This window comes from Apis cerana, linkage group LG1, assembly GCF_029169275.1.
Source record: "Apis cerana isolate GH-2021 linkage group LG1, AcerK_1.0, whole genome shotgun sequence".
Taxonomy (NCBI): domain Eukaryota; kingdom Metazoa; phylum Arthropoda; class Insecta; order Hymenoptera; family Apidae; genus Apis; species Apis cerana.
Window position 1 is genome coordinate 19892472 of NC_083852.1, and position 24103 is coordinate 19916574.

Consider the following 24103-nt stretch of genomic DNA (forward strand, 5'->3'; position numbering starts at 1 on the left):
ACGCGAAAGGATCACGTAGAATGGTAGCTGCGGCAAAGTTGCGGGATGAACGATTCACCGCACTATGAACGGCTCGGTTTATTGCCGAGGTTTATACACCACTACACCGGAAAATGTCATCACCGAGTCCCGTCCCAAAACACCCCTTCAATTTTCGCTTATGCGTTTCCCGCCGCAGGTATCGAGTCAACAACGTCTTGCCAACCGGATCAAGCCAACTTGGAGACCGATACCCTGCCACAACCTAACACGATAAGATTCGTTCGAGCGAACACCTCCGATTCCCTCCGATCGGACGAGTAAATCCATCTTCGGAATCGAAACACCGACGTTCGCGTACGTTCGCTCGTTCGAGATAATAAATTAACGGCAATCTCGCGCGGACGATTATCATCCTTTCGACGAATCGTATTTGGCGAATCGCGCGCGTGTAAATTCGTAGGTGGATTCGATAGCCCAGTTCGTTCCTGGCAGTCGACGAAACTGAGATTATCTGGCCATCAACCCCGATGCGGTTTGCAACTGACGCTTTCATTACACCACTCTTTCGCGAAAACCTCTGCCGTTGAATGATACCTCGTGAACCGGTGCCAAAGTGTGCCACCGCGTTCCCTGTGTTCCGGCGAGACTGTAAGAATCCAGTTCTGGCCATCGAGTTTAATATCCGACCCGTTTCGTTATTTGCTCGCGCGAGCACCTCGTTCAAAGGCAATTGCGAAAACGCCAATTCGGGAAAGTCTCTCGCGATTTCTAACGACTCGAGACGTTGTGCTTCTCTGCGTGCATCAACGATAATCGAGCGCGCGTTTTCCTCTGCCAATAACGTCGAGGCAAACGTGTTTCTATCCGTACACGCGTGCTAGACGAGAATACATTTTTCTTTCAATTTCTAATGTTCCTCTCTCTCTCTCTCTCTCTCCCTCTGTTCCGCAGGACACACGGATTACTTGCGAGGCTGTATGGCTGACATAATCTACAATGGCGCCAGAGTAATAGAATACGCCAAGTCGAGGAAAGGCCAGTCGGAGGCCACCGCCGTTACGTGGAGCTGTTCACCGGAATTCGACGCTACGAGGAGCACGGAAGTTAGTTTCGTGGAGGATGGTGCGTTCACAGCGATCCCAAGACCCATTCCACGCTCGGGCTCCAAGTACGTAACACCAAAAGCGTCTTTTCATCGTGTAAATTATACTCGAACGCGCACTTTGCGAGAGTCTCGAATATCCCTCGTTCAAGAATATATCTTTCGAGATATTTCCCTAACTAATCAAATTAATTCGTATTCAAACTAAGCTGCCCGATAACGAAAACATATCCATTTAATTACTCGTCGCGTCTATTTCCTCGCTTTCGAAATATCACGGGTTCGCGCAAATCGATTTCGCTTACATAAGCATTAGTTCCAATGAAACATACGCGCGTATACACGTGCATGTACGTACACGATTTTCCGAATCGGGAAATGAATCGACCTAACGAAATTACAGAAACGAACCTCGCGTCTGACACTTCGTCAACCGAACAGCTGTTATTAGCGGTTTCAGAAATTGTCGATAGACGGCCAAACCGCTATGGATATAAACTAACGACAATATTTGATGCGTGCCCCGTTTAAAGCGGCGGGATAAATATGAAATTTAGTTTCCAAGTCAATTTTAGCACCAGTTTGCGAATAGTCGAGCGCGCGTTTATCAAAACTAAACGGTGACTACAAGTTAGCGTGCGCGTGTACCGTGCCAAGCGTTGGTAAAGCGTTAATAATCGAATAAACAATTTTCGCCAAGTAAAAACGAGATAGCGACACGACGGCAAGGCTAATTCGATTCCCTTTCGATTTAAATTGGGTCATACTCGAGCCGGTTTGTTTAAATTTAGAATATGATATTTATCAAGATGCTTCGCAACCAAGCACGTCGGAAGGATAGCGGCCAATATCGAAAATGGATATTTTTTTTTTTTTATCCAACGTATCTCCGATGAATTTCTTCCTTGAAAAATACCGGTAAAGTTTTTAACGTCCCTGTGAAAACCTTTGACGAATGTCTGTACTACTTTTTAACGGTGAAAACCCACGGGGACGTTGGCAAAGCATCTTGGAAAGCTCCAAACAAAAACCGCAATCACGTTACAACGAGGGCATCGTTACTAGTTAGAACGATGTCTGCTCGTATCCTCTAGGAAAACACTTTGATCCCACTTTTCAGAATAACAAAGACTTTTGGGAACAAGAGGTTTGATTGGTTCGACGAATCGCAATAGTAAATCTCTTAGTCTCTTTTTCCCGTTTTTCTTTTTGCTCTCTCTCTCTCTCTCTCTCTCTCTCTATCTCTTCGACTAAATGAAAAACGATGTTTGTGAAATTAATACCACTGTGAGAATCGAATAAATATGGAAAGATACGCCAGATCTCCTTCACGTATCGATCCATCTTGCTTCGTGATATCTGTACCCGTTGTGTGTGTATGATTTATAAGATATTTAGACTCTGTCGTCTGTCGCCGTTCGTCATTAATCGATCGAACCATATTCTCCCAATAGTCCCGTCTATCCTATTTTTATTTCCTTTAAATTAACATTCCGCATCACAATGCATGCAAAATATATCTGTAAACCGAATATTGTAAAATTCCTTGAAAATAATAACGATAAAAATGTAGAATTTTCTCCCGCGAGAATTTTAATTAAAACGCGCATAATCAAATTATCTTTCTCGATTAAGAAATACGCGATACCGATAATCCGACCGCGTTTCCTCGAGGTTCGATATTCCCGAACGAAGCAATTTTTTTATCTCTCCGAGGATTTGGAGCAGCGGTTTCACAAGTCTTTCGAATCGAATCGAGCCGCATCGCGATGCGCGCAACGTAGATACAATCCCGAAAGTCTTTGTCTCTGGAAAATTAAAAGCATACTCGTTGCGATTCTTAATTCAACGCTCGCTTCGGAGAATAAAGGTAACAGCGCAATACCTGTTGCGTATCGTGGCAACCGTTTCGAAACAATGCCAACAATCCTGGTTCCCCCCTTCGTTTCTATGTATTGTACGTCGAACATCCTTGGGATATCTAGAGCTCTGATGAATTCTGTCGGTGCTACGGAACGAGCGGCGTCCACGGCAAACATCCCGTCGGAAATGAAAGCACCGGTGTCGTTTAGACGGCCCTCTTAAGCGCTTTTGACCAACCTCGACTTGAATAAATCGTGTAAACAAAAACGTTAATCGCGATTCGATTCAATCGTTCGAGAATGATCGTTAATTTCGTACAATCGTGATTTTTCATTCAATTTTTCTCGTTTAAACGGGAAAATTTCATAGAGAGAGAGAGAGAGAGAGAGAGAGAAAATCCCCAATACGGGATATTCCTAAGTCACTCGTTAACGCACGATTCATTTAGCTTCCTCTCCAAATAATATCACGCCGATTTAATGCCGATTTAATAACCTTTTCATCCGATTATCGCGCGTCAATAGCGCACTCGAACGCGCTACTTTCATCGCGGGAGGCAATATCGCTTTTTCATCAATGTTCGAGCGGGGGGATTTTCAAACGTTTGTTAGATACGTATAAATCAATTTCGAGTCGAGTTTCGCTCGCTAAATCGACCAATCTTCCCTCGTAAAAGATGCAAACGATCGGATAATTTCCCTCGAAACTGTCGAGAAAGTGCAAGTTTCGCGCGGCGCCCCTCCTCCTCCTCCTTCTCCACTAACGGTTTGAAGCGGGTCCATTCAAGGAAACGCGTTAGTCGCGGATCCGAACAAGTCAACTGCGAAATTCTAACTCTGGCTCACTACTAACCGGGAATGTTGTTAACTGGCAAGTTTTAACATTATTCTCTAATATCTTGGGCTTAGGCTTTTGTATCCGGCACGCGTTCACTCGCGCGGTTACACAGGTTCGTGACGGAGAGTTCGTAGTCGCGGCCAAGCGAAGTTCGACGAACGACTTCCTTTCAATTTTAGCCCCATTCGATCAACCCCCCCTTCTTCACCATCCTCCTCCTACTCTTTGTTCGATAGATGGGAATTCGAGTTGAAGACGGGCGAGGAGAGCGGCCTGCTGCTCTACAACACCGGCCAATCCTCGTACGCCGATTACCTCGGGATCGAGTTGTTCGAGGGTAAAATTCGACTTCTGATGAACAAAGGGAATGGACCGACCGAGTTGATACACGGCACACCGGTGGCTGACGGCAAGTGGCACCGGGTCGCCGTCGATTTCAACCCGAGCGGAATCGGGATCACGGTTGATCGTCAAGAAAAAACCATCAGCTTGCCCTCCGGCGGGAATCGTTACCTAGATCTGGCAGACACCCTGTACATCGGCGGCACCGAGCTCAACAAACGCGCCAAGGCGTTCGGGAAAGGTCTTAAATCCGGTGACGTGAGCTACAAGGGTTGCCTGAGAAATATGATGTTGGATAACAAGGAGCTCGGTCTACCGGATGTTAAAATCAGCCAGGGCATCGTGGTTGGCTGCGTTTGGGGATTTCCCTGTATCGAGGCTGATCCCTGTGTTTCCGGGGGAGTTTGCTCTCAACTGGGTGTCAGCTCGTTTAAGTGCGACTGTGACCAACTATCGTGTATCAATCCGAATCGTGCCGAGGATTACGAGGTAAATAACAAATCACTCGATCACTTGTTGCGAGCAATCGTTCCATGTATTTCTTTCGTTACAGATTTTTACATTTTTAATAACGAAACGCCTTCCTTCCGTCGACACGATTTCTCCCACATATTTTCCCAGAAAATTTTTTCAACGGAATCGCTATAAGAAGCGAACACGGTTTTCATCGAAGCTTCGAATTTCGAATTTCAGATTTACTCGAAAGCAAATTTACCCGTGAACTTGGAAATACTCTCATCGAGTCCCCTATTGGTATGCGAAGGAGGACACGTGCTGGTGACGAGCGATAACATTGCCATGGTACTAGACATTGCTAAATATGGGGTGGAAGAGGACGGTGTTATCTTCACCTTGATAACACCGCCCACTTACGGTACACTGACTCTGGATCTTTTAACTACCAGAACCGAACATTCTTTCACTCTTCGAGACATCGATCGAGATAAGGTAACGAATAAATTTTCTATTACTACTCGCGCAACAACAAATTTTTTCCAACTGTCCATTAGACGTCGTACGACCGATCAACCAATTTATATCCGATTAATTCGAGGAGAAAACGAAAAAAATAACCAAGAAAATCACACGTTATTCGAATTTGTCATAGGATCACGGAGCTATAGATAGTTCGCGGCACAAGGACCTAACTTTAGAACCGTGGGGGGGCCACGTACCGTGCTCGTGTCGTCACGACTCTCTCTCGGTTGTCTGTTCCTCTTCTACTTGCACCCGATTTATCCAACGGCACTGCACTATTTATAAACACCACCACCGCTTATTAACGGTTTTTTTGTAAGGGTGAACGTCGGGACCGAGATCACTTATCCCCTTAAACCACGTTTTCCACGTAGTTCGAATAAACGAAATTTTATTCCTGCGATCGGATGTATCGAGAATTGGAGGAATTCGCGCCTCGAGATTCGCTATGCTAATCGTCGATTTATAACCCGTCCCCGCCTTTTTAATTAATTCTAACTGGGAACAGACGGCAGATTTAACACCGGTAATGATTCACCGATGGAAAAATGCAAAAGGAATCTTTAAGGAAGTTTAATTTTAAAAACGGCAAGCCACGCGGAAGACACGAGTCTCGAGATATTAAGAGAGTTTATTGGTTCGTTAAGAAGACCGTTCGCCGGGGAAGGGAGATTGAAAAGTTCATCTTATGGCCGCGTCTCTGTCGTGAATAAATCATGAAATAAAATGAAATAAACGTCTCGTTAACGACCAGTTCATGGCCCATTTTTTTTTGCTCATTTCCTTTTTAATTTTCCCTAATGTCACCGCGCTCGATGAATTTCTCGACTCCGTTACGCAGCCTTGTTGTTATAGCATACTCTTTATAGCGCGGTATACTCGTGGTAGAGAGCAGAGGCGCACACACGCACATACATATTTATACGTTCTAGAAACATTATTCAACACGTGCCGCATCGTCTCGTTATTACGATCAAATTTCTTGGCAGATACAATATATGCATGACGGCAGTGAAACCACGGAGGACAGTATGATTCTGGAAGTGACGTTAGTGGCAGGAGCTGGTTACGCGTTGCCAGGCTACCTTCAAGGACGACTTAGGTTTCCGCTTCACGTCAACGTTACACCCGTTAATGATCCCCCATTGCTCGAAATATTAACCGCAAAAGTGCTACGACTCGCTCAGGTGAGACACAAACGTATATACCATATATATATATACAATTCGAGAGATTTTTGTCGCGCAAAGAAGTTTTCCAATGAATCAAAAAGTTCAAAGCCACGTGAACGTAATTGACGCGAAACAGTTTCGCAACGCTTCGGGCGACCTTTCGCTAAATCAATTAATCGGGAATCGAAGAAATTGTGGACTGTTTTCAACATTCGTATCTTTGAACGAACGTGGCGGTCGAGTCGTAACGAAATCGATTTAAGTCGCTCCAGTCGTTGCCCTTAATTAACCACTTAGAATCGCGATCTTCCTAAATGAAATAATTTCTTTCCTCGTGAAAATCTATTCTCGCGATATATATATATATATATAACATCGAACATTCGAAATCGATTCTGAAATGAAAAATCTTGATGCTTCTATCCGATGAATTCTTCTAAAATTAAATTAATAAAAATTAAATTTTTTGTTTCAACAAAAATTAATAGATACACGGAAATAGGGAAATACGACGGACGAAGCAGAATATAAATTATTGAACGATGAAACGATGGAAATATAACTAAATCCACTTAATTATCCGTAGGGCACGAGGAAAATCTTAACGAAAGAATTAATTTGGGCGATCGATGCCGACACACCGTCAGACATGTTGGTTTACACGGTCTTACGTACCGACGCGGATGCTGGATATGTGGAAAGAGTGACTTATCCGTCGCGACCTATCGACACGTTTACCCAGGCTGAATTAATGCAAGGATTAATTGCATACGTACACCGTGGAAACGGTAACGCAACTTCATCGATATTCACTATGCAAACAAACATCATTATTGTCGTTTAATTGCTGTCTATGCGAGGGCACGACATTATCGGTTTATTAACGATTCAAACGTTTATTCGGTTCAATTACGTTTTTCAGCGAAACCGAACGCGAAGCTCGATCTTCAGGTGAGCGACGGTATAGAAAACAGCGAACCGGCGAGTTTAAGGGTGGCGGCTCATCCTTTAGAAATCAAGTTGATGCACAACACGGGATTGGTCGTGGTGCATCGGTCCTATTCATACCTGACACCGGCCAATCTCTCTTTCACCACGAATTCCGACGACAACACCATTGATATACGTTACGACATCGTCTCGAAATCGCAATTTGGCACGATTCAGAAGCTGAAGGACGTCTCGAGCAGCTGGATCAACGTCGACCATTTCACGAGCAGAGACATCGAGTTGCACACGATACGATATCTTCACAACGAGGGAAGCCCGAATCAGGACGAGTTTAAGTTTCAAGCCAGCGTTAGAGAGGTGAGAGCTCAACACACCTACGATTTTCGGATCACTTTCATCGATCTCGAGTTGAAAGAAGCCAAGAGGATACCCATTAACTTTACCAACGTGGCGGAAGCGATCGTCACTGGGCAAAATCTAAGGTATCAAACGAACCCGCTGATAACCGCGGTCAACAAGATCGTTTTTACCGTGACCATGGGACCAAGATACGGTAATTTGTTCCTTTCGAGTCGAAAACTAGAAGTCGGAGACACGTTCACTCAAGAGGATATCGACTCCGGCAAATTGAAATATCGACTGTTCAAGAGGGCCTATTCCACGATTCTGGATGAATTCGGATTCAAAGTGAGTGCGCCGCAATGCATCGACTTACACTCCGCGTTCAAGTTCAGGCATTACCTGAGCAAGAATGTGAAACCGTTGGACAGCGTGGAAACTCTGAGGGTCGACGAGGGATCCAGAGTACCTCTGAGAATTGTTCGAACGAATCCAAAGGATTACGGAGTTACATCGTTGATCTACAACTTGACGATAGTTCCGCATCACGGTTGGCTGACCGTCACCAACAATTCCAAGTCTCACTCGCGAAATAACACCTCCTACTTCACTTCCGAGGAACTTTCGTCCCAAAAAGTGTACTACGTTCACGATGACTCGGAGACGAGGGAAGATTCGTTCCAATTCGTCGCTATCGCCTCGGACCTTGTTGATTTCATGTACGTGGGCGTGTTCCGCGTCGAAGTGACGATGAAGAACGACAACGCGCCGGAACGAGTGGTTCACAGGGTGTTTCACGTGGTGTCCAAGGGCGAGAGATTGCTCACCAACAAGGATCTTGCCTACACGGACAAAGATATCGATACGAAGCCCAACGAGTTGATGTACACGAGAAGGGACACGCAGAGAAATGGGATATACAGGATAACCAATCCCACCTCGCAGATACACGAGTTCAGTCAACAGGACATCGACGACGGTCAGATATTGTTTAAACATCAGGGCGAGGACCACGGAAAATTTGAGTTTGGCGTTACCGACGGTTACTTTTACACGGCCGGCGTCCTTGAAATTCAAGCCAGCCCACCTTACGTGAGATTGAGAGAGAGCAACGGGTCCGTGGTGCAGTTCAATCGATCGGTCGCTCTTCGTCCGAACGAGTTGGACGTTGAAACGAATGTGTACACAACGGACAAAGATATCAAATACGCGATACTGGAGAAACCGAAGCACGGGGTACTGTTGAAGCACGGCAGAGAAACTAGTGCATTCAACAAAGAGAATTTGCGTTATGGCATAGTGTTGTACAAACATCTCGGAGGATCTTTGACGAGGGATGATTTTAAATTCAAGGTATCGACAAAGGGTGCGGAGGCAGAGGGGATGTTCCTGATTAAAATTTATCCCGAAAGTTATTGGCAAGCGTTGATCGTTCAAAACAATAAAACCGTGTTCGTGGAGGAAGCTACTAGTATCCTGTTAAACAGAAAAAGTCTCGAGATCATGCATCCCAAGATACCAGAGTCCGAGATAATATACTTTTTGAAAGAGTGGCCGCAGAATGGATACCTGGAGCTACAAATTCACGACGAGCATAGCGACGAGACTCGAGAGGATTATATCGGAAACGCGGTGAAATCTTTCGATCAAAGCATGATAAACGAGGGTCGCGTGTTCTACGTGCAATCCGTGATGAATCAGACCAACGATAAATTTGTCGTCGATGTGACGAATGGAATAACTTGGCTACGCGATCTGAACGTCAATTTTGTGATCGTTCCGGAAAAACTTTACGTCGAGGCGAAGGGAATCGTGGTGGTCGAGGGAAAGAGTACTATTCTCGATGAAACCAACTTTTCCATCCTCACCCCTTACTATTCTAACAAAGTGACCAATTTTCGAATCGAGGAGAAACCGAAACACGGTACAATTCTGGAATCGACCAAGAATTCCGAGACCAAGAAATCCTCGTTCAAACACCTCAACGGTGGAATAATAGTGTACAAACACAACGGGGATGAATTTCCCAGAGATTCGTTCAAGATGGTCCTCATCGCGGGGGATAAAACCAGCGAACCCTTCGACGTTTGGGTGACGGTGCAACCCGTTAACGACGAGGTGCCTGTGCTGGTTAATAGGACGAAATTAACCGTTTGGCAAGGTGGATCGATCACGTTAACGCCCGATAATTTAGCGGCTGTTGATAACGATACCACGGCGCGTGATATAACATTTAACGTCAGTGGAGTTCGAAATGGATTAATCTCGTTAAAATCTTCCCCGGAGGTGGATATTTACAATTTCACTCAGGAACAAATCGATCGGTCGAGAGTCATGTTCACGCATACGAGTAAGTACATTATGATGAGAAATTTTCTCCTACTTTTTCGTAAACTTAAATTTCTTAAAAGATTTTCCCTTCCAGATGGATCCGACGCCGAATTCAATTTCGTACTCTACGATGGAGTACACGCTACGGAATCTTATACGATACTGGTGACCACGAAACCAATTCGATTGAACATCGAGCAAAACGTTGCTTTGAACGTTTTTCCGCTGACCAGAAAAATGATATCGAGCAAATTACTGTTAACCAAATGCTCGGACGAGACTCGGGAGATAAAATATACGGTGCGAAATGGACCGCATCTTGGAAAAATCATCATGGAGACGAGCGAGGGTGCATGGTTGAACGTCGAACGATTCACGCAAACAGATGTCAACAATAGCAAAGTTTTCTACGAACATACCAAACAATTTATGGATCTGACTGCCAACGATTCGTTCACGTTCGACGTGGAAGCACATTTCGCGGAATCCTTAACCAATCAGGCGAGATTATAATTATCTTTACCTAAGATTCTCGTTAAACGACCAATATGAAATCATCATTTTAACTCTACTTAACATCTTCCTTCGCAGGTATTTCAAGTAGATATCTCGGTCTCCAGCGGTGGATTGGACAGATATATCTCCATAAAGAACGTGAGGGTCGAAGAAGGTGGTTCGGCTCAGGTAGTGATGAACATAAGCGGAATCGTGTCGTTCCTTCAAACCCACGCTGGAATCGAGAATCCGGTGGTACTCTCGAGGCTGGTCAATCAACCTAGTCACGGTCACGTGATGATTCTCCCGGATTTAAACGTTACCACTTTCTCTCAACCCCAGATCGAAGGTGGCAAGATCGCCTATTATCACGATCACTCGGATACTTTGGAAGATCGTATCAATTTTTCTCTGTACTTGACTCCCGGTCACATCCTTCTGTGCAACACCAGTATTCCGGTGATGATCGAACCCGTCAACGACGAGCCATTCAAATTGATCACAAACGCACCGTCCATCACCGTGGTTCAAAATCAGAATCAAACGATAACCAGAGAGAACTTGTTAACGACCGATCCGGACACTCCGCCAGAAGAAATCGTATACGACGTGATATCCAAGCCGACGTTCGGTCGTCTATTGCTTCTACCGTTCAACGACAATATCTCCGAAGTTCGTCAAGTGAACAAATTCACGCAGCACGACGTTGATTCCAATCGATTGGTGTACGAGCACAACGGGCCTCTTCAAGCGGCCTCATTTTACTTCAGAGTTTGGGATGGACGGTTCAACCCGGTGTACACGGTGTTCAACGTCTACGTTTTACCTATCAAACTGAACGTCACCGTGTTAGGCCCTGTAAATTTGCAGCAAGGATCGAACGTAGCTCTGATTTCCGAGAGCACTGTGAAACTAGACACTAACGCGAGGCAAGATTTGGTCATTTACGACATAACGACAACCCCGAAGTATGGCGTGTTGTACGTGCGCGATGGAGCGGCGGCTAGTTTCAAACAAACGGATTTACTGTCGAAAAGCGTGATGTTTATGCAAACGGATATGACCGTGTCGAACGACAGTCTCGAGCTGACCGCACGATTGAGCGGATTCGAACAGAAGCGTATAAGAATTGACATCAAGGTGGTACCACTCATGATTATAAATCCTATGATCGCTCTGGCAGGCGAGAAGACTAGAATAACGTTGCAGTATATGGATGCCACACCATTGGCTAAATTGACGAGCAGCAATCCGATATACACCATTATTAAAAAGCCGAAATTTGGCAAAATAAAGAGGATCATAAGAAGTTCCTTCTCGTCCGGCGAGAAACGAGGAACTCGAGAGAAAGAGGTAAGCAAATTCTCTCATCAAGAGGTGATGTCGGGTGTGATTTATATGGTTTGCAAAAAAATTCCAACCATGGAATACGACGGGGTAATCGATAGCTTCGCGTTTATCTTAGCGGCCTCCATCTTTCAACCAGCCGTGGGCGAGTTCGATTTTCGCGTGAAACTCGACATGGATGAATATAACATCACGTTAGGCGGTCCAATGGACCCGGTAGGTCACGAGGGTGAAATGGCGATCGCGCCCAACATGAGCAACGATTATCTGTTAATTCTAGGAATGCTTCTAGGCGTATTTTTACTCGGTGTAGTGGTGATAATCACCATTAGGTGTAGACAAAATAAATACAAACATGCCGAGGAGGAGAAACCAGAACCGACCCCAGCAGTGGGTGTGATGCCTCTGCCAAGACCTCCGGACCATTTAATGCCCGTCACCCCTCACGTGAAACGTTACGCGAACGATCATAACAGCGTGACAGCAAGTACTCCATTGCCAGTTCTACCGACCATGACGTCGACCCTACCTCAATGCAAAGTGATACCCCTCAGCCCCCTGGAAAGTATCACAGGATCCGAAATGGATGTTTCCGCGAAATATCCGTACGGTGTCGCGGATGGGGACGAATGGAGCAGTTTCGATACATCCGATCTACCTTGCCAATCGAGCACCGCACAAAGGACCAACAATCCCTTGCTAAGAAGAAATCAATATTGGGTCTAGCAAAAGGAGGGCTGTTCGCGATTAAAGCGAAACAGGCCGTAACACTTTCTCAAATTTGAAGACTGTTTTTCTTACGAAACCTTGAGACTAATCGTCGATTAACTATGGTCTTAATGTGCCTAAAAATAATAATTGACTCCGCGAAAGGGGATATTATCGAAAGCCTCCATTTTATATCGGAAATTTTGATGGAAACTCTTTTTCCCGGCATCGACTCTTCCGCGATCCAAGATTGTATACTTATATCGTTAACGATAAGTCGAGGATCAGAGTTTCCATCGATTTTTTTCTTCTTTTGTTACGATATAAGCGATTCTGACAAGAGTGCTAAGTATACATATAATTCAACTAGTAAAATTTTGCGTGGTTTTCGCGTAAAATATTTCGCGATGTATCTTGTTAGTACCGCAAAAATACTTCCGCGATTAACGGGAAAACTAAACACTCGTTAAATGTAAAAGAATATAAAACCCGAGACTATCATCGCTATTGTGGATCGAATGTGCCTAAGATATTAACGAGTCTTGTAAAAGAATTTTCCCACGACGCCTGCACGATGTCGATTTCGCTGTCTTTTCTCTCGGCTCGATGCCGAGATCCGAAACGTTCTCGTCTCAGCCAAATCTACGTCAATCGGGATACTTTTCCTTTCATGCTTTACTTCTCTTCTGAACGAATGATCGTTTCTTTATGAAAAAAGAAAAATAGGGAAAAAAAGTCATTGTCGAACACTCGATAAAGGTATCGAGAGAAAATGCCACGAAAATATTTAAAGGAATATATCGGGAACACGTAGAAACATTATCAGACGCGAAAAATATACATAACAACACGTAAAATTTTGTAAAAAAAAAAAAATTACAAAATGCGTATTTCAGATTTATATATGAGAAAAATATAGAAGTTATTTGCGATTTTTCTAAAAACAAAAAATAAAAAAATACTACATATACGCGTTCGAGCAGTACAACCAAAGATACTTCGAGTTTTCGTACATATCTTTTTACACGAGATTTTCGCGTATTTCTACTGATTCGCATTGTATAACGTCGATTTCTAAATTCTCATTTTATCACTTGAGATCGCCTCTATTCCTTTCCACGATCTTATACCATTAGAATAAAAAATTCTCATACACGTAAGAAATGTACGTATTGAAACGTATACAAAAAGATTCGTTATAATTTCTAAATTTTCAAATATCAAAAATTTAAAATATATAACTTTATACGCTGTCATTGCTCATTTTAACGATTTTTCTACTCCTCTAAAAACAACGATGTCCTTTTCTAAAATTAATCTCGTCGACGTCGTGAAGGTTGAGTTTATTAGATCTTATAGACCGAATATGAATCCTCTTACGTCAATACTATGTGACGATAGAAAATTAATCGTGAATTAAGCAGCCGTGATGACGCCGTGGAAAAAATTTATCCGTGAATCAATTCTTCAATACAACGACAAATTTTATTAAACCGTATTAATTGATCGGCGTATGGAACGCACAACAATGAATTCATACACTCTCTTCAGTATTAATAGTAAATTAATAAATCGCTCGATCAATCGATATCGACTTGTTGATTCGCGCGCTCGTCAATTTTTCGACGAATAATATTTAAACATTTGTCTTTTAGAGCTGCGCAAATTCACAGTGACCTTAATCATGATTTCTATAAAATCCCTAGGAAATATATACTTAAGGAAATGCTCTAACGTTGATGTTAATATAGTGGTCATGATAATAATAACGACAATTATTATTATTATACATGAACATAAAATATATACACTCCTAAAAATAGAAGACAAACTGTTCCGCGAATTCGAAGCATATGCATTAATATGACAGTTTCGATTTTCGTGTGGCGAAAAGAGAACACATTTTTAACAGAAATATGTGTGCTGATTAATGAATATGCTAGAAACGAACAGTTAGGCTTTTTTACATCCCTAAAATGAACCGATCCGAGTGCCAAACTTCTATATTGTGTAATATATATAGTTATATAGGATTGTATTTTCCCTGCCGACTGAATGCATTACTCTTGTAATTCAAATAAACTGAATGTGCGATGTTATAAAGTGAACAAATCATAATTACATACCATATACCTTTCCATAATATAAAGAATTTTGAATAGAAAAATATATATACGTATCACTACATATTAATGTAGCTTTTCCTTTCCCAGCTGTTTCAATTTCAGAATTCAATTTAATCCAGAATAAATTATAAATAATTTAATTTAATGAACAACGAGAATGAATAACATTCAGTGATAAGGTAAGAAATAATCGAGATATCTAAAAAATATAATCGCGATTGCAGCCAATTAGCTTATATTACTTGCTCTACAATTAATAATTATATCACGTATGTTACAATTAGTAATTGTATATCAAGTAATACCAACCCAGGTCTCACCACGTGGAGGTTGCTGCATATTGGAGACCCACCCTAACCACACGACGTCCCATCCACCCTCCTTTTACGTAAAAATTTGTTTATTTAAATTAATTCTCCTTTTGGTGTGTTTGTAAAACGTTCAAATATTTGATCGTTGTGCAAAACAACAAAAGGAATTGTAAGAAAAACCGACGCGGAAAATAATGATTCTTAAAATAAAATTAAAACTATATCTAAAATTAATTACGTAATTAATTCAATTATTTATGTGAGACGCTCTTTCATTATATTATTATTTTATATCTTTATCGTTATGAAAGTGTAAAATAATTTATAAAATGTAATTTAATAATTAATAAATATAGGGGAAAAAATAAACCAACAATGAATAAATAAATAAATAAATGAAATGCGTCTCACAAAGAATTATTCTACCCATCACCATTTATTTATAATTACTTACAAGTAAAAATTAAGAAGAGTAAATAACAATTATAAGCAAGTAATTATTAATAAATTAATGAGTAAATAATAATTATAAGTAACTAATTATAAAATAAATTAATTACTTATAATTATTGTTATTCTTCTTAATTTTAAGTGCATGCACTTAATTATAAATATATCTCATCGGTCATCTTACATTTACCTTATTAATATCTTATTACTATCTTATTACTATCTTAATTGTACATGCATTAATTATAAATATATCCTATTTAATAATTTGAATAGCATTGAAATGCTTTTTAACATTTTTTTGTAATGATTTTTTTATTAATTGATTTCTCATTTTTTTAAATAATATTATTTGAATAATGACCTACATCAACAATGATCTACATCAATAATGACCACATCGACAATGACCTACATCGACAATGACCTACATCGACAATGACCTACATCGACAATGACCTACATCGACAATGACCTACATCAACAATGATCTAATCCTGACGATAAATCTAATTAAACTGAAAAATACTCTATCTAATTATAAAAGCCAATACAAATTATTTATCAAAAATTTAAAAATTTTCTTTTATAAAATTTATCTATCTCAATCTCTACCTAATCCTAATTAATTTACAAGCTCTATCTATTAAAAATTTAAAACTTTCATTTATGGATCCATAAATAATCCTATCAATATCCTATTTTGTAATATTTTGTTTATCCTATCTATATAAAAATGGAAAAAATTGATTATATATATTCTGCTTAAATAAAAATTTAATTCAAATAAAGAACAAGGAAAGGGAAAAGGACATTATATATAGCAGAATACCATACATATATAGCAGAACACCACTTCTTTGCTGAAACTTCACAATGGAATTTCCTGTAACAAACAAAATTAAATTTTAAAAGAATTTAATAAAGGTTTACAACATAATAATCAATTCTTAATACGAGACGATAATTATAGTACATACTTTGTAATTGTAAATACATACTCTTTCCCTCTTCATTCTTTTTCATTCATATCATTCTACTCAAGAGTCACTAACATAATATATTTATATAACTACTTCAAATGTTATAATATAAATTTGTCCTGGAAGTTAATAAATCTGAAACAAACTTATTTATTGGATTAGTACTTTAAAAAAAAAAAAAAAGTGTACCTAAAACGAAAACATATTAAACATAATAAAAAACAGATTACTATTGTTACTATTGTACATACTATTGTTAAATAATTCATAATCGTTCATTATTCATCAAAATTATAAAAATTCAAAAAGATTCGAATTCAAATTTATATTAAAAAATTTTAATACAAAAAACTTTTAATTTAATTGAATTCATATTAATAATAATATTTAGCTTTTAATATTAACAATAAAATGGAACAAACTAATCAAAATCATATAATTTATTTTGTAATAACCAATAAATTTTATTGGAAATTTTCAAATAAAAAATTTTTAAATAGGCTCTTTTGTGAAATAAAATGTAACTATACTACTACGATGAATCGAATTATATTTATAAAAAGTAATTTTTATTAAAATTAGACGATAATCGCGAATTATATATTTTAACTTACTAAAAGAATTTTATATCGAACAATAAAATTCAAATATTTCATTTTAATTATAATAATTTTGAATAATAATGAAAGATTATTATTGATAAAAACGAATATTTTTGGCAATATTTTATGAAACAAATACTCTTATATAAGAAGGGGATGCTGAAAAGTAAAATTCAAAGAGAAGATAACCAGAAGGGCTATCAAAAAATAATAATCCACTCAATTTATACCCGAACGAAAACCGAGAGTGGAATATCTTTAATTTTTCGCAACACTAATATACTAAATTCGCAAAACCAAACGCGATGAGTGCTTTATTATATTTGCAATGGCAATCAATTTATTCTTAATGAAAAAAAAAAAAAAAAAAAAAAAGAAAATCCCGAAAATATACACCTTTAGTAGAGGGTTTTAATTTTTTACGCAATTCTATATACTAATTTTTGCACTCATATTTCATTATACGCAACACTATAACGGATCCATTACAGCCATAGCAAAGGCTGCCATTTTAAGATCACCAATGTGCAACTCTTCTAGTTTGCACCGAGTGATCCAGGAACCAGGAATATTTCCACCGTATCAGTGGAAGAACTTTGGGCATATTATAAACGGAACACTACTTCAAAAAACGCGATTATTCATTGACGCAACACTACATCAAAAAACACGATCATTCACTGACGCAACACTACATTAAAAAACGCGATCATTCATTAACGCAACACTAATTTTTGAAATGAATTTAATAGAAATTTTCTATTTTATAGATGTGAAAAGTTATTTCAAATATTTCGATATTATAAATCGCAATACAATAAAATGAATTGAAAATAAAAATATATATATATATATAAAATTATAATACTTCATAATCAAAATAATTAAAAACAATCGCGATAGTTTTTTCATCGCAACACTAATACAAAACGCGAAATTTGAAAACGCAACACTAATTCAAACCGTAATTTTTTTTCGCAACACTAATGCAAAAACGCGATTTGCCCATGATGACTGGATCTGGATGATGGGCCTGCATGCAATCGGCCAGACAACACAACAACAATTACTACATATACTAAAACGAGCACAATGACAAAATAGTAACAATGATTTCCCATCCTTTGGATCCAAAAAACAGATCCAAAAAATGAGAAGCCATTCGTTGCAGCCCCTCTTCATGACAGTTTGTCGAGGCCTCTTCGGTCTTCCTCCTTCGGGCGCAATGCCCGCTGAAACTTAAATCTAGGCTCGAGATTCGCTAATCGCAAACCAAGAAAAAAAAGAAAAAAAAATGACTAAATCGCGGAAACTAAGTGCACATGAACGACCAACGATCGCAATGATCATTCTCCGTACATATGCAGAATCTCGAGCGCAACGTTCGTTTCGAAATAATTCGCGACCGCGACCGCGGAATTCAAAAAATCGACGAGCAGAACCAGAAACGAATGACATAATCCATTCATCTCAGCTTTACCCTCGATTCTTCAAATTTTATTTCCTGAAACAAGTTGTCACGCGAAAACGCGCCTACCCGATCAGAGACTGTGACAACCTGCCCGGCCCTACCTACTTATAATTAACAGACACACCAGAAGTATACTACCTATCCTACCTAGCCCTATATTTAAAAAATGGCAAAACAGGCATACCAACACATTCATTCCACGATTCTCACACATAATACTCGGGCGCAAATGCCTACACTAGGGAAAACGTCCCGGGACGCCTCCGACACCCGAGCTTGGCACACTACTCGCATACTCTAACTTTACGTACCATTTTCCTGAAATCAATTGACGATAGCTAGTGACCATTGCGTAAATTGCAATAAAAACATGCATATATCTTAATTGTAATTATCTACAGTCATGATTAAAATAATATTCATGATTAAATGATATTATTATTTAACCAGATGATACGGTATTTGGTATTACTGTTATAATTTAATAAAAAAACTAATAAATTATTATTTATAATCCGTAATATTTAATAGCAGATGTAAAATTGTTATTGTATGATAACTGTGAATGGAATAATAATTAATAACGAATAACGACGCAATTCCACAGCCTAATCACACACACAATGTGGAAAATACGTCGTGCACGATACACTAACACATCGTCAATCGCTGAAAAATTTTTATTAACTTATTAACTAGATTCATCATGCTCATTGCCTCTCTTTCACTCAAGTAGCACCTGGGCACGTGAATGAATTCCTGGCAATGAACATGGAAGGGGTTAAATCTGAAAATCCTGAGCTAAAAAAAGTATTAGTATCTATTTCTAATATTTCTAACGGACTAATATTTCTTAATTTGCTTGTTTAATTTCAAATTTTAATAAATCTTTATAATGAATAACTATTAATTTTAATTAAACAAAGAAAAATAATATATATATATATATACATATATGAATAATAAACAAGAAATTTATCTATGATAATTAAAAATAAGAAATTATTGACTCTAGATCATTGACTCTAAATATTAATGAAAATAACCTCAGGCGATTTTTTCATCAAAGCGGATTTTCGAAAGTACTAAAACGATGTTCAAAACTTGTGGCTTTGATTCAAAAATCTACCTGTCGCGAAATGTTTTCTTGCACTATATTTTATCATATTTTTTTGTACGGAAGAAACATGAAAAACTAAATATTTTTACATTTCGAATTTAAATTCAAAATAAAATGTCAAATAATTAATTCGATGCATTATGATGAAATAGAGGGAGAAATTAAATATTGTTTATTATCACGTGATAATAAACAACCATTATTATAATATAATCATTATAATTATTATATGCATCATCATTATTATTATATAATTTCTAATATTACGTTAAAACTTATTCATATAACGTTAATTATTAATATCGTTTTGTTAAAAACGCGATGTGCAAGAAAACCTATCCTGATCTAATAAATAAAACACAAATGAAATGTTACTATTCACGGGTATAATAAATACCCGCGGTCATTGTGCTCGTGCAAAAATCTACGTATACAACCAGTCATCCGTGTCGATTCGGATCTTTCATCCTACGACATGATTGAATGACCAGAGGAACCAAAATGCATGCGACTCACCATTAGATGCGAAGAATCTGCGGTGCCATCAATGCTGTCATGATCCATTACGAAGTTGTCATCAAGTTGGAGGATGAAAACTATAAAAAAAAAAACGAATACCAATTTAGAACACAATATATATATATACTAATTAATGAAGAAAACTGAAGGAAAAATGAAACTATATTGATGGAAAATATGCAAAGATAATTACCTCTTCGCGTGATGGATGATCGCCGTATGTTCTTGAAAGCACTGATTTTACCCTGTACCGAAAACGAAAATTTATAAAAAAAAAAAAAAAATAATAAACTACTGACGCGTCCGTAAATGTGATAATCGGCGAACAAACACTGACTCTAATTTCGCGAATAATTATTACAATTAAATTGTATAAGAGCAGCTGTGCTCTAAAAAATATTAAAAATACTTTATTACGAAACAAACACTGATTCTACCGATCGCATTGCGCGCGACCACAACATTTTTTTTTCAAAAATCCAAACGATGACAGTACCTTTAACAAAATATAAAATACTACATTAGTTAAAAAAAAAACACAATTTTGATTATTAATTCAACTCTGTTCAATTTCAAAATTCAATAAAAATAAAAAATCAAAATATTACTAATCTTTAATAATGATAAAAATTAAAATTTTAACACTTAAAATCTAAGAAATGAAAATCTATTAAATATTTATAAAGTTAGTTGAAAAAAATAATAAATTTTTTCAAAAAGCTGACTTATTTCTCGATTAATAATTAAAGCAAAATCAAATAATAAAATAAAATAATTGAAAATATACAAAAGATAATTACCTCTTCGCGTGATGGATGATCGCCGTTTGTTCTTGAAAGCATTGATTTTACCCTGTACCGAAAACGAAAATTTATAAAAAAAAAAAAAATAATAAACTACTGACGCGTCCGTAAATGTGATAATCGGCGAACAAACACTGACTCTAATTTCGCGAATAATTATTACAATTAAATTGTATAAGAGCAGCTGTGCTCTAAAAAATATTAAAAATACTTTATTACGAAACAAACACTGATTCTACCGATCGCATTGCGCGCGACCACAACATTTTTTTTTTAAAAATCCAAACGATGACAGTACCTTTAACAAAATATAAAATACTACATTAGTTAAAAAAAAAACACAATTTTGATTATTAATTCAACTCTGTTTAATTTCAAAATTCAATAAAAATAAAAAATCAAAATATTACTAATCTTCAATAATGATAAAAATTAAAATTTTAACACTTAAAATCTGAGAAATAAAAATCTATTAATTTATAAAGTTAGTTGAAAAAAAAATAATTTTTTTCAAAAAGGCGACTTATTTCTCGATTAATAATTAAAGCAAAATCAAATAATAAAATAAAATAAATATTGAAAATATACAAAAGATAATTACCTCTTCGCGTGATGGATGATCGCCGTATGTTCTTGAAAGCACTGATTTTACCCTGTACCGAAAACGAAAATTTATAAAAAAAAAAAAAAATAATAAACTACTGACGCGTCCGTAAATGTGATAATCGGCGAACGAACACTGACTCTAATTTCGCGAATAATTATTACAATTAAATTGTATAAGAGCAGCTGTGCTCTAAAAAATATTAAAAATACTTTATTACGAAACAAACACTGATTCTACTGATCGCATTGCGCGCGACCATAAAAATTTTCTGAAAATAAATCTGTATTAGTGGAAAAGGGTAGGATATCGAGTATTTGTTCATAAAAGTTGTCATCTTTTGAAGCTATAAATTAAACGAAAGCGAAAAATGAATTCAATCAATTTGAAATTAAAAAAATAATTTAATATATCCGAAATAAATATATGATTTGTTTAATCTATTCCACTTTTGTTTTTTAAAACATTAACTATTATAAATTATTTAATTCATAATAGAATTATGAATTATTTAACACATCAACAATAATAAAATAAAAAATAAGTAAAAATATATTTATTTTTAACACAAAAGATTAAACGTTACCGCTCTGTCATAAAAAAATCACCATCTGATTGTGGCATCAATATTGAAATCACATCTTAGTTATCTCAGCAATCAATTTTTAACCTGCACAAAAAATAATCAAATCTTTAAAATAAATATAAAATATAAAAAGAATATTTTAAACAATAGTCACGCACTTGTAGCAAACCGTCCTACTAGTTCGACTTTCGATAATAGAATGATACTCCGTAACACGACTTTGTTTACGAAATTATAAATTGGAGTGGGGATTTGTTCGGCAGAAAGTCGTACGACATATCGAACACGAATGTAAACCGACAATTTCTTGGAAACGGATTATAGGAAATCGTAATACGTCTTAAGTGTAAAATCAAAACAAAGAAATAATACACGAGTTGAGGACACAGAATAAATATACGAAAACGATTGAAGGAAATATTCGTAATTACGTATATGCGAAATAAAATTGATATAATAATTTAACTACTTTTATTTTCGAACTAAAAGAATAAAATAAAAAGAATAACGAATAAAACGAAAAAAAAAAGAAAAAATTATACAATTATACAATTATAACAATTAAACATTCAATATTCTACACGAACAATATATATCACACGAACAAACAATAATTTGCACGAATAAAAATCAAAATCATAAATTAAATATACAAAATTAAAAAATTATATTGATAAAACACAATATTTAAATTCAAATTTTGATTCAAAGATTTATAATATAATTTATAAATTATTATAATTGTCAATAGACAAATTATATACGTAACAATAAAAACGAATACAAAAAACTACTTAATTAAACGTATATTGAGCATTTTTTAATAATACTCAATATACATTTAAACAAATATATTAATTAAAAAAAATTAATAATAATTTATAAATTATAAAAATATATTAATTATAAATAATATGTAGTCACTCACCAGTTATAGCTCCATCCGTCCTATCCCCACGAGGTCCACCAGAAGACTGACGCCGAACGTACTGATTCGTCGAAAGTTGGGCCGTAGCTGCTCTCTGATTGGCTGTAACAAAACGATTCTTTATTTAATATGCGCGCGCAAACTAAATTAAATAAATTATAAATTATATTAAATATTAGTAAAATTAATAATAAATAAAAAATATTAATATAAAAAATTTCAATTTTATTAATAATATTAATAGAATTAATATTAATAAATTATTAATGATATTAATAAAAATTAATCAGATAAAAACTGCAATATAATAAAAAAAATTAAAATGTAAATCAATTAAAATAAAAATTTAAAAAATTAAATAAATAATAAAAATAAAATAATAAAGCTAATAAATTATAAAATATAAATATATAAATAAATAAACGAATAAAAAAATAAATATCTATTTTTGAAACTCACAAGGAATATATTTCTTCTTATATCCACCACGATATTAACGTTGCACGATGTTATCCCTTCCGAATCCTTACACAAAATGAGTGCAAATAATTAGTGCATCCTTTTATAATTTTTTCGGCAGCACCTCCGCACCAATCAGAAGAGCCCATACGATACATTGACATTTAGAAATATTTTAGATATATATAATTGGATAATTTAGATATATTAATATAATATAAGTGTATTTATATATATTTAATTAATAATTTATTTATTTATTATTCATTAATTTGACAAATAATACAAGATTTCACAAATTACGATTAATTAATTTGACATTCCTGACAAAAAGAAACCATCTCAGCTCCAACTGGATCGTTCTACGATTCTGATTGGTTCAGAAATGCTATCGAAAAATTTATAAAAGGACGTACTTGCTATTTGCATTTATTATAATTAAATAATAAAAAATAAAAAATAAAGAACAACACTAACAAACGTTACCATTAAATTGATAAAAAAAATGTCCCTTTCCATATATCCCATTCTTAATGATTTAATTATTAATTTAAAAATAAAATTATACAGTAATTTACATAAATTTATTACAAACTTGTTCATTAAATTATAAATACATATGATATTAATCAGAACATATGATATAACAGAAACCGATACACTTGCTCTTATTCCTTATATTCCTTATTTTATT

General features: G+C 36.6%; 1 protein-coding gene and 2 long non-coding RNA genes across 7 annotated transcripts in view; 1 reads left to right on the forward strand and 2 right to left on the reverse strand.

Annotated features, from left to right (window-relative positions):
• The window catches only part of LOC107992940 (chondroitin sulfate proteoglycan 4), a 35493-nt gene extending 20859 nt beyond the window's left edge, over nucleotides 1–14634 (forward strand). For 3 of the 4 annotated variants that reach the window (XM_017049065.3, XM_062076586.1, XM_062076137.1), the window contains 8 exons: nucleotides 934–1150; nucleotides 4021–4615; nucleotides 4820–5074; nucleotides 6094–6291; nucleotides 6863–7064; nucleotides 7199–9916; nucleotides 9992–10398; nucleotides 10489–14634. In XM_017049065.3, the coding sequence (XP_016904554.2) occupies nucleotides 934–1150; nucleotides 4021–4615; nucleotides 4820–5074; nucleotides 6094–6291; nucleotides 6863–7064; nucleotides 7199–9916; nucleotides 9992–10398; nucleotides 10489–12465 (6569 nt within the window). In that variant the 3' untranslated portion in view covers nucleotides 12466–14634. The remainder of the gene's footprint in view (nucleotides 1–933; nucleotides 1151–4020; nucleotides 4616–4819; nucleotides 5075–6093; nucleotides 6292–6862; nucleotides 7065–7198; nucleotides 9917–9991; nucleotides 10399–10488) is intronic. The other variant, XM_062077020.1, reaches the window with a different exon arrangement.
• A 1459-nt stretch (nucleotides 14635–16093) lies between these two features.
• On the reverse strand, nucleotides 16094–23471 carry LOC133666795 (uncharacterized). 2 transcript variants are annotated; one of them, XR_009831476.1, is made up of 5 exons: nucleotides 23410–23471; nucleotides 22951–23052; nucleotides 22023–22106; nucleotides 16315–16452; nucleotides 16094–16220 (listed from the first exon to the last, which is right to left on the reverse strand). It is a non-coding gene; the product is annotated as an uncharacterized LOC133666795 (long non-coding RNA). The 2 variants fall into 2 exon arrangements; XR_009831465.1 differs by having other exon boundaries at nucleotides 16315–16462.
• On the reverse strand, nucleotides 19404–21975 carry LOC133666670 (uncharacterized). The gene is made up of 4 exons (XR_009831133.1): nucleotides 21434–21975; nucleotides 20830–21130; nucleotides 20223–20525; nucleotides 19404–20106 (listed from the first exon to the last, which is right to left on the reverse strand). It is a non-coding gene; the product is annotated as an uncharacterized LOC133666670 (long non-coding RNA).
• Nucleotides 23472–24103: the final 632 nt, after the last annotated feature.